At 38.2% G+C, this 10348-nt stretch overlaps 3 protein-coding genes and 1 long non-coding RNA gene across 7 annotated transcripts; 2 read left to right on the forward strand and 2 right to left on the reverse strand.

The window, feature by feature from the left end:
- Window positions 1-359: 359 nt before the first annotated feature.
- LOC124348443 lies at window positions 360-2790 on the forward strand. 3 transcript variants are annotated; one of them, XM_046798662.1, is made up of 8 exons: window positions 360-720; window positions 786-886; window positions 944-1068; window positions 1129-1240; window positions 1301-1530; window positions 1605-1994; window positions 2069-2259; window positions 2323-2790. In XM_046798662.1, exons 2-8 carry the CDS (start codon window positions 799-801, stop codon window positions 2630-2632), a joined length of 1446 nt encoding a protein of 481 aa, XP_046654618.1. In that variant the 5' UTR covers window positions 360-720; window positions 786-798; the 3' UTR covers window positions 2633-2790. The 3 variants fall into 3 exon arrangements, with proteins under 3 accessions (XP_046654618.1, XP_046654619.1, XP_046654617.1); XM_046798663.1 differs by having other exon boundaries at window positions 360-581; XM_046798661.1 differs by having other exon boundaries at window positions 361-604.
- A 104-nt stretch (window positions 2791-2894) lies between these two features.
- On the reverse strand, window positions 2895-4227 carry LOC124348445. The gene is made up of 3 exons (XR_006919989.1): window positions 3748-4227; window positions 3456-3686; window positions 2895-3372 (listed from the first exon to the last, which is right to left on the reverse strand). It is a non-coding gene; the product is annotated as an uncharacterized LOC124348445 (long non-coding RNA).
- An 845-nt stretch (window positions 4228-5072) lies between these two features.
- On the reverse strand, window positions 5073-5859 carry LOC124351125 (28S ribosomal protein S18c, mitochondrial-like). The gene is made up of 4 exons (XM_046801886.1): window positions 5699-5859; window positions 5551-5636; window positions 5332-5482; window positions 5073-5276 (listed from the first exon to the last, which is right to left on the reverse strand). The coding sequence occupies exons 1-4, from the start codon at window positions 5808-5810 to the stop codon at window positions 5125-5127; spliced, it is 501 nt and encodes a 166-aa protein (XP_046657842.1). The 5' UTR covers window positions 5811-5859; the 3' UTR covers window positions 5073-5124.
- A 193-nt stretch (window positions 5860-6052) lies between these two features.
- LOC124351006 lies at window positions 6053-10283 on the forward strand. Of its 2 annotated transcripts, none has more exons than XM_046801753.1 (10): window positions 6053-6237; window positions 6358-6428; window positions 6493-6616; window positions 6672-6798; window positions 6863-8584; window positions 8652-9033; window positions 9095-9272; window positions 9343-9645; window positions 9711-9837; window positions 9942-10283. In XM_046801753.1, the coding sequence occupies exons 1-10, from the start codon at window positions 6203-6205 to the stop codon at window positions 10131-10133; spliced, it is 3261 nt and encodes a 1086-aa protein (XP_046657709.1). In that variant the 5' UTR covers window positions 6053-6202; the 3' UTR covers window positions 10134-10283. The 2 variants fall into 2 exon arrangements, with proteins under 2 accessions (XP_046657709.1, XP_046657710.1); XM_046801754.1 differs by having other exon boundaries at window positions 6690-6798.
- Window positions 10284-10348: the final 65 nt, after the last annotated feature.

Raw genomic sequence — 10348 nt, forward strand, 5'->3', positions numbered from 1 at the left:
TTATTGAAAATTGGTCTCCATAAGAAGTCTGTGCTAATTTTGGGATCTTTTACCACAATCAAGATTTTCGATCTTTTCCATGCCTGGCAACTCAGCATTTCTTGACGTGAATCTCATGAAATGTGGAAATCCCATCCTTTTCCTAAGAAAATTGGGAAAAGCATAAATGTATTGCATTAATTTAAAACCTACATTTAACATTTAAGCTACTAGGAAATGTTTTCGTCCTATAATATTTAAATATACAAACTATTTGAAAATGGCGAAAGAGGGCATAAAATAAAGGAGCTCAAAGAAACGTAAACTGGTCATTGGGGAACTCTGGTGGGATTTTGTTGAATTGCTAGCGAGTGCAATGAGTAGTAGGCCCTTTTTGTTTGGTAAAGGGAATTGTTTTGTTATTTGATTTAACCGTCGAGTATTCGTTGATTCCAGACTCAGAGTAATGAGAAATGAGATGACGTGGTTCGACGTTCGCAATCGTTTTATGAAGTGTTAATATTTCACTAAAACTGCTCGCAACCCAAAGCGTTTTATAAACTATAACCATATTTTATATAGAAAACTTGGGAGAGAACTCTGTACGTTCATTTCACACAATCGTGTGAGTAAACTAATACTGTATAAATTTACTTTTTTAAGTTGCAATTTCATAACTTTAAGACGCGCTATGTGATTGTGTGCCAGTAACATTTCAAACGTATTTGTGAATTCCTTTTCGTAAGAAATACAGAAAGTATTTCTTTAGGAATGCCTTACATTTCAATTTTTTATTTTTATTTCAGGTGTATTTTGGAAATGGATCAAGTAACAGTGAAAGGGCAACATGATTTCAGTAGGTCTCGTAGTGGACGGCTACTGATTCCAAGACTTAAAACCTGGACAGGTTCATTTATTCAGTGATAATTATATGTCAATTGGGTTCTAACACTTTAATTAATAGGAGAGAAGGTTACTGTAAGTAACCAAGGTCATGTGGAAGTTACCGAAGGTAAACCAGATTTCACTTCAACATTCAAGTCTGAACGTGCATTTTTGAGGATGGAACCTTCTTTTAACCTTTCCCAAGTAATTTCATTTGTGTAAGTTCTAAGAATGTAACTATCTCATACCTACTTTTCTATTTAGGTTTTAGTTAGAAGTCAAGAAATGAAACAAAGGAAAATGGCAAAATCTTTCAGTGAATATGATTCAGCAAAACAATTACACCCTATAAACTTAAAAGGTGGACAGCCAAAAGGTGTGACAACTGACAAGTGTAAAACATTTTGTCAAGTTCTAAATTCACTGTCGATTATAGTTAAACCAGGAAAAATATTAGAGAGAAATAATGCAGATCGCAATAAAACACCAACCAAAAGGAATTCAATGAGGATCTCTGAAAAATGCAATTTGTTGAGCACTGTTCCATCATTTAAAACAATGCCTCTTACAACAAAAGGAAATCAAAGAAAAAAGGTTCTGGTTACTAAAACTAAAACTCCGTCTCCACGTAAAACCTTAAGAAAGCAACGTTCTCAACGAAACGAAGTATGTTAAAGATGAAACCTTTTTAATCTGTTTTTTGTTGTAGTTATGCCAAATTTTACCTTTTTGTTTAACAGGATGAATTTGAAATTGATATATTTGGTCCTGAATTTCAACCGGTTGTTGTCATGGTCCGACTTTTACCTGAACAAATATTGTCACTCACAGAGAAGAAATGCGAGAAGTTAGCTGAAACTCCAAAAAAAAAAAGTGCAGATCCTAAACGCAAAAAACATCCCGACATTAAAAGAAATGCAAGACAAAAGGCGAAATTAAATCAAGAAAATACTGATCTCTGTTGTAGATTATCTAATCAGCGTCAACCTCGTACCGTAAAAGAAACCCAGCAGCTGTTGAGTTTTTTGAATCGTTCAAAAGATTGCGAGGTATTTGAAGACGAAGCTGCTAGTACTGCAGCTTTCTTCCAAAATTCGCCAAGTCGAACAGCTAAGAAGTTACTGAGCGAAGTATAATTAAGTTATGGTTTTTGTCACATTTGTTAAACTGTTACATTCATGGCATGTTTTAACTGTACACACAGGCTGCTGAATTATTGAATGATGATTTTGAGTGTAATGATAATTTAAGCATGAGGACACTATCAGAAAGGGAATCAAGTCCGATGTCGTCAGCTGTGTCACCTATTGGATCCCTTCATGAGATAGATGCCGAGATTTCAGGACGAGAGGATAGCTTGATGAGAGGATCCCCTATACTCGAAAATGCTTCCGAGTAAGTACTAAACTAAAGTTTAAATAATTTCCTGTTCCTTCCGTTAAATTTTTGTCGCAATAGGTTTCGGCGAGCCAAACTTCTGCATAGAACAATAAAAGGCAGGGCAAAGCTATTGAAAAAGGCTCAGAAGAACAATCATTGCCAGGAGGATTTCTCGTCGGATTTAGTAATTGGGACTTCCACTCCGAGCTCATCTCAGTTACTGAAACCACGAATGATACGAGCTTTAGAAAAGGATCTAAAAGAGAAAGCCACATCATCTCGTGAACGGTGGGATTTTTCAACGTATTACCGTGGCAATTTACTCCATGTTTCAATCAATTCAGACTCTGATGAATCTAGTACAGTAGACCCCTTAGACGAGATTTAGCTCGCAATATTCCCCCCTAAACCGCCGTGCGTATTTGTTTCAGGAAAATTAAATACAATTTTTTGGTCGTGGGTTTATTATTGAGATATTTGTTGTGCTCTTGTGCTGTATTTATGCAATTCTGTGGAATGCAATTTCAAAAGATTCGTTTTGCAACATTTTCCTTTTGTTTTTCTACTTCTTAGAGACGTGTCGTCGATGATGTCGATTTCGTTTTGTGTGAAGAAAAACTTTTGAAATACCACCTGATCAGTAACTAGTTTAAGAAACAAGTATCCATAATTAATTTCCCCACGTTGTATGAAAACACTTCTATTAGAAATATTGGTGCTCAGATGATGGTAGTAGAGACTAGAGAAAGATAAGGATACTTCAGTGTGGCTCGACTTGTACTAGTAACTCCACACGCAAGTACACGTCCATCCAACGTGAGCGCCAATGAAAGCTGTGAGCCGCAAACCACTTTGCATATTCGTATGTCATTGTCAAGTAAAGGACGTACAGATTGGGGGGATTCACCTGAGACGCAATCTGATAGTCCAAGCTGGCCAACTCCTAGCTCCTTTTGACCCCACGTCCAGGCAGACGGGAAAGTAAATCCCTTCCCAACGAAACCAGACGATCAAGTTAAAGTCCGATAGATTTTTCTCGATCTGTCGATATTCGAAGAAGCGTAGAATTGAGGGATAAACTTGACGATCCATTGAATTTCCATCGTTAGTGACGACTCCATGAGGTTCCTTTTACATTTTACATTTAACGTTTTACATAAATGCAAATGTGTTGATAAATTCGGATCATAAAGTGGGAAAAAAATTATTACCTGCAGGTAACGTTATGGCTTGGCTTATTTGACAGTCTTTTGGTTTGGCTTTTGTGGATGCTGCTAAGTGCGATAATTCATCTGTCGCTACTTTTGCTTCATCGAGAGCCTTTTCGACTTTTCTCTCCATATGAATTTCAAGAAAAATTCTTCTTTGCTGACCAAATTTAGGATTTCTGTCATTTGCTTCGAGGTCATTTGGATCTTTTCATCATTCAGTAATTCAATCACCTTGACAAGCATGTTGTTTAGTTTTTAAAAAGAAAATATATACAAACTGTCAATCAAATACCTTCACGAGATCATCAACTTTGACGACTCTATCACAAACTTGATCAATCTGCCCAAGGAGTTGGACAATTTTGAAGCTTCTTCGAATTCTCCACAGCCTGCTGTCTTCGGATTGAAGCAATTAATTCTCCTATGAAGACAATCTCTTCAACTTCAGTCACTTTTTCTCGCTCTTCTCGTCCTTCTAGGCGATCAAATGGACCGTCCAGTTGATGGATCATGCGGTTAACAGAGAGAAAAAGGCATTGGGCTGGACTAAGCGTTTACGTTCTGGTGCTTGTTGGGTAGCAGAAGACTCCAAGAAGTCCTTCGATTCCTCAATATCTTATTCTTTGTATTCAGCTATTTCTTCTTTGAGCTCTGTCAGACCTTCTTTCTCATTTAAGAGCCGCTTGCGCTGTACACCGATGCTTTCGAGTGCGTTTTCCAAGGCGGCGACATCAGCTGAAGTCAATCGGTCATCAGCGGCCGAAGCTGGTGTCAACACCTTAGCTTTATCGAAATAAGGAAACTCGTTAATGTTAGTCACTGGTTAAAACTTTGATCTATAATAATTAAATATTTTTTAAAGGATTTAAAAGAACAAAATCACATTGAATCACTGGAGCTACCTGCTAGCAACTCGGAGGCTGAGGTTAGGGATAGAAGAGCTGCGACTGGAACTGGTTTGACGACAGTTTCTTTGCGCTCGTCCTCGATCACAGTTTCTTGTAATTTTACAGCCAGAATACGCATTTCGTTGTCAATCTTACCACGACGTTGAATGATTGCATCGCACGTTTGCGCAACAACAGACTCTGGAAGCGAGGCGATTGCTACCTTCAGCTGATCAGCGGTAGCATCGCTATCCGGCTGATAGAGAGCACGAGAGAGAAGCATTAATGAAGGAGGAACTTTTTCGTTCAGACTCAGATCAAGTCATTGAAGCAATTGAGACTTGAGACGGATCTCGCTAACTACCGGGCCTGCTTAGATGTCCATCAAGGAAGTTCAGTCATCAGGCTTTCACTGCAGCTTAACAACGAAGATGAGAAGAAACGTCGCTGAAGATACACGGAAGTGAAATCTTAAGTTTTTTTTTCTTAAATAAACGTTCGAAAGGAATCCCAAGGATTCGCTGCGGAACTGAAGTGAGGTAAGACAATGCACGAAGCGCAACAGCAGGTGTTGGACAAGCATAGGATAGTGAGGATATGTGTGGCAACTGACAAGGATAGGATAGCTTTACAACTACAAAGTAGCCTATAAATAATGCTTAACAATAATTATGCACAATTTTCACTCTGAAAAAAATCCTGAGAATGAATTTATAACCCCTCAAAAATGTATAGTTCAAAGTTGTATTAATAATGCTAATAATAATTCAAATTACACTTTTTTAGTAACGGTGTGGTCTGACTGGTCTGTCTGGATCACAAAGCTTAGGATCCTTAAAGTATTCTACTTTTTTCAACATAATAGCCAAGTAGCCTGCATTTTGTGCTTTAATAATTTCACTTTCAACTATTTTTTGCTTTGATTTGCACAAACCTTCAAAACAAAAGGTTTTAAATTAAATGATTTTAAATGTAATGAATAATTTTACCTGTAATATTTCTTTCATAAACTTTTCCTGTAAAGGGAGACAAAAACTGAGATAGCAGGCGTGCATTCTTATAGTCAACATTTACATCATATTTGCACAAGATACAACACCGTTTCTCCTTTTGGTAGGGATTGCTGAGATTTTGAGCAGGCTAAGTAAGAAAAATTTCTCTCAATAATCTTATTTTAAATAACAACAATGACATCATTGGAAATTTACTTGATCATCCTCCTGTTGAAGACTGGCATTGAAGTTTGTAAAGTGCCTCACTGTTAAAAGAGGAAACATAGATGTTCTGTACAAACCTAAAGAGAGAAAAATGTTAAGAGACAAAAATTTTCTAATGAGGATCTTAGAATATGAGTACTTGAAATGTGAAAACATGGTAAAATTTTCTGCATTAATGCCATTTTATTTATTATTTTATTTTCCGGTTGAATTTCACGTGCGTATTCGTCTGCTACTGTGTCATAAGTCATAAGTCATAACTCGTAAGTCGTAAAAATTTGCTGTTTGCCTGTTTTCCATCTAGCATCTAATATCTACTCCATTGTTTAGGAAATATAAATATTGATTGGAGGATTAAGTTATATTAAATTTGATGTGAATAAATTCTGAACATATTCGGAATTTCAGATATTATTATTTTTTATTAATGAACGGAATTCCCAAAATTTCATCTGGCAACGTTTTTTTAGTTCACTTGTCTAACTGTACCGATTTGAGATTCAATAAAATTGAAGTGCAGTTCAAATTTGAGTAGTCAATTGCTTCTTTGAATTTGACATCTTTGTCGATTAAATTTATTTAACTGTCAAATTAATTGCTACGACTAATCAGTAATTTTCAAATCGCCGGTTCCGAAAGGATTATGGATAATCACAGTCAGTCGCTGTCCAATTCGAGGTGTGAATTCACTTGTATTTTTTTATAAATTTCAACTTCTAATGTAATCAAAATTTTAGAATTCATAAGAACTATTTCATTAATTTCGCCATTTATCTTAAATTTGTTCTTGGTTTTCAGCTGGGAAAACCCGTTTGGTCTCAGTGGAAGTATTGGTCCTTGTAATTTAGAAAGTAGCGAACAATTTGTTGGTAAGCACTAAAGATGTTTACTTTCATACAATTAACTTCATTCAATGTTTGTTTTTTATTCTAGGAGAAGAATTAAAGGCTTTTTTTGACAAAGAAGAAAAAATGTATCAATCAGCTTCATCTGTCAAGTCAGATCAAAGTCACCAAACAGAGAAAAGCAATGCAATGGTTTCAGGAATAACACTAAGGTATTTATTAAGTAGTTTAATTTAGTGTTCTTATTTCGAAAAGATGTTTTAATAGGTCATTCATGGTCGACAGTGGTGATAGTGATCTCATTCATCAGAAACTTACCATGAGTCAATATTTGGCATACAAATCAGAGCCTATGGGTCCAGAGTTGGGAGATTCTGCGTCATTTAGAGAACGAGTATTTGAAAAGCTTTACACTTCTAGCTCAAGCTTTGTAAGCTTAAATTTATTTCAATTTGTAGCCTTATTTCAGTTTTCAAGAGAAGAGTCTTCAGTCATCAAGCAGTGAAAAAAGTGAACCAGGCATAGTAGAGTTTAATCCAGACTTTAGCCAAGAGCCTTCATGGATGAAAAAGAAATCTTTGAGTTCTCTCTCCAGTTCTGAAAATCTAGAATTGCCATCCAAGAGTCCTGATAGCAGTGAAAACTGGTTGATTGGCAATAACAAGTCCGTAAGCCAAATAGGCAGTTTGGTAGATAACAATGAAAAATCGAGTGTGAGCCTTCGTGAGAAAGAACCCAGTATTCAACATGTCGAGGAAAAAAATGTCACACCAGTCGAATTTAAACAACCTGCCCCCTGTTTGACACTGCAAGAAATTGGAGAAACCAGTGAACTTCCTTCTCTTTATTGGAAACCACAAGACGAATCACATATCGATGTGGGGCAGTCTCATATTGAATCAGTGCTCGATCCCGGAGCAATAAGCCATTTTAGTTCTTATGTTGCTGGACACGTTGAATCGCTGTCGCTGGGATCCGATAGCAGTCGACGACCAAGTGAAATTGCCGCATCCAGTCAGAGTTCTTCGTCGCCAGCTAGTACGATCCGGGAGAACACCGATTTCCCTCGGTGTGATTCGCTGATTTCAGAACCACAGTTGAGTTCAACCCGTGAAATTACTGACGATTTCATAGATCAAAGCTCGTGTGAAAGGCGCGTGCATTTCTTGCCGGATCCCCAACGTGCAGAAATTAGTCACATATCAATGCCGGCACAAAACCTGCAACTGGGATCGCTTCTAGAAGTATCTTGCAAACCCAATCTGTGTTCCACGGCAATGACACCTGCAGCTAAAGCGTCCGAACATGTGATGCGCATTCTGGCAAATCTAAGTCAACATAGAAACATCACCTGTGAGCACGAGCCAGAGGTTCAGTCAGTGACTTCTCGAGTGAACAAAGCTTCTAATGTAGAAACAACATCACGAAATTTGGATCTGGAATGGGAACGAATTGAACGCGAATTGACACTACATGAAGCAAATGGATTCAGCCCAGAATCCTGGTTAGCTGTATTTTCCGACACTTCTTTGCTGTCAACACCATTGCTGATGAACAAAATCAAGGAGCACGTTCTTCGCCTAAATGGTCGTGGCATGAGCTCAGGACTTTTACCTTCGGAATCGAGCGGCATCGGCGGAAGTGGTTTTGAAATAACCGAAAGTCGAGCTGATAGCGCTTACGGACTTCCCTCGTCTAACAAAAGCACCAACAACTTTGCTCGTCGATCCTTACTCAACAATAATGATATTTCTTCTAGAACTTCGTCTGGGAAATTTAATCCGACAGAATTGAATCAGCAACCCGTGTTCCCTCTTCCTGTACCTCCAACACCTGCTGATATCGATGGGAAACTTATGAAGAATCGACACACATTGGCTGCTGTACCCACACGTAGCTCCGTGAATCGTGAACCTCAGACTCCCGTTGAAAAAATAAGCGAATTCAACGACAAAGATTTCTGTCGCATCACATCGACAGTTATCAAGAAGAATGCTACCCCCGATGTCCCAAAATCTTCTGTTGGCGTCGCTCAGGTCAAAACGAATTTAATCGAATCAGCCCATTCCCTTCATGAGCCGTTAGTCAAAGTGAATAAATCGCAAGTTTATTTTGGAGGGGCCAGAGTTCGACTCACTCAGATCCAAAATGTTGTTGTCCTTAATTCGTCCTTCAAACAGGTATGTTTCAAGATTAGTTATTCATTAGTGAATTATAAAATAAAATTAATTTTTTATTTTCAAACAGGGATTAGAGCTCGATTTGCGTATCAAGGATTCAGACGATTTTCATATGCTGGATGAAAATCGTAGTTTGGTGTCCCGTCGTAAACTCCAATTAGAACCTCGTCAAGAGTGTTGCCTTGATCTTGTGTTTCAACCGAATAGTCTTGGCCCACTAACCACGAAGCTAAATCTTTATCCACGTTGCGAATCGGCCAAAAAAATGAAGTATACTGTAGATCTCTTCGGATACGGCGGATCAAGCCACATTCGACGATTGGCAGATAATACTGCTGAACCAGAAAATACACTAGTGCCTAAATCCAAGGGATCTGTCTGGAACTGCCAACTTGTCTTGGAAAATCGGGGAAATGTTGCAGGATTCGCTTTCATTCAACCGTTGCAAGGTAATTAGAACTTATTTAAAAAGTAACTCCTTGAAATTAATTATTTTAAATTATTCAACAGAAAACGGGAAAGTTCTAGACCCTTATCAATGCATTGTCATGCCCCAGTGTTGCTCTGTGGGTGTCGGAGACATTAAAAGCATGCAAATTTTTATTCATCCGTCAGAAAATAGGAAGGTAACCTCGTTTAAATTACGACTCGTGTGGGGCGACGAGCCACTGCGTGCTCGCTGGATTAGGTAATGAACAATCGCCTAAAGAAATGTATGTTTCATTATTTTTTATTCGTTATTTATTTCTTCCAACTAGATGCATCGCCGATGGAGCTCCCGTGATCCCTACTACTGAGATCAATGAAATCGACTGGACTAGATTGTTACAGCTGGAGGCCAACGACAACCCCTTGAAACCTGCTGTCTGTGAAGGGGATATGGCATTGTTCTTTAACAATGCAACGGCGGAGGAGATCAATGTAATTATCCCAGAACACGAGAAAGACTCACGTTTTGTAACACTAGCCGCAGAGCCTGCCACGGTCCTTGAACCATCGATTCTAAGCGACGCAAAGCTCCCGCAGCATGTCCCGCAGAGACGTCAAACTACTGCTGCCAGGTTTTTATACTTAAAAAAAATAATGGTGCTATTCTGTTAGTTAATTATTCTCGTCTTTCTCCTAGTGGGAAATGCCCATCTGACGTGGTTGTCTCTGCAGCCGTTACTGAGGTGGCGTTTCCTTCCACCAAAGTTGGAGCCGTATCCTCACAAAAGATTCCGCTTCAGAATTGGAGTGGAGACAAACAAGAGGTATTTGAATTTCGTTCATTTGAAATGTTTATTTTTCAGGGCACTTGTATTACGCATCGTAGTATTAACATTTTTTGTTTATTTGTTGTTCTTTTTTCCCAAAGGTTCGAGTGAAGACCATCAGTGGGCCTTTTGTCATGAACCATGCTCGCAACGCAGTCCCAAGAGGTTACTTCACTCGTTTACCCATAGAGTTCCATCCAACAACAAGCGGTTCGCACTCTGGGCGCGTTGTATTGGATGTTGGACAGAATGGGCAAACTTTAACAGTTGCACTCAAGGGGGACGCCTACTAAAATTGTATGATGTGTTTAATTATCTTCCGTTATTCCTTTTTATATTAATAATGCATTTCTTAAGCTTTTTCTTTTACTTCGCAATTAAAAATGGCAATTCACGCTCTTTTTGGCCCATGATCGAGGTCAATAAACTTATTCTGTAATAAGCTTTTGCTTAAATGGGAAACTTGTAATTTATTCCGTCTTAAGGCCACTTTATAGACAGAATTGAA

Source organism: Daphnia pulicaria, chromosome 7, assembly GCF_021234035.1.
Source record: "Daphnia pulicaria isolate SC F1-1A chromosome 7, SC_F0-13Bv2, whole genome shotgun sequence".
Taxonomy (NCBI): Eukaryota; Metazoa; Arthropoda; class Branchiopoda; order Diplostraca; family Daphniidae; genus Daphnia; species Daphnia pulicaria.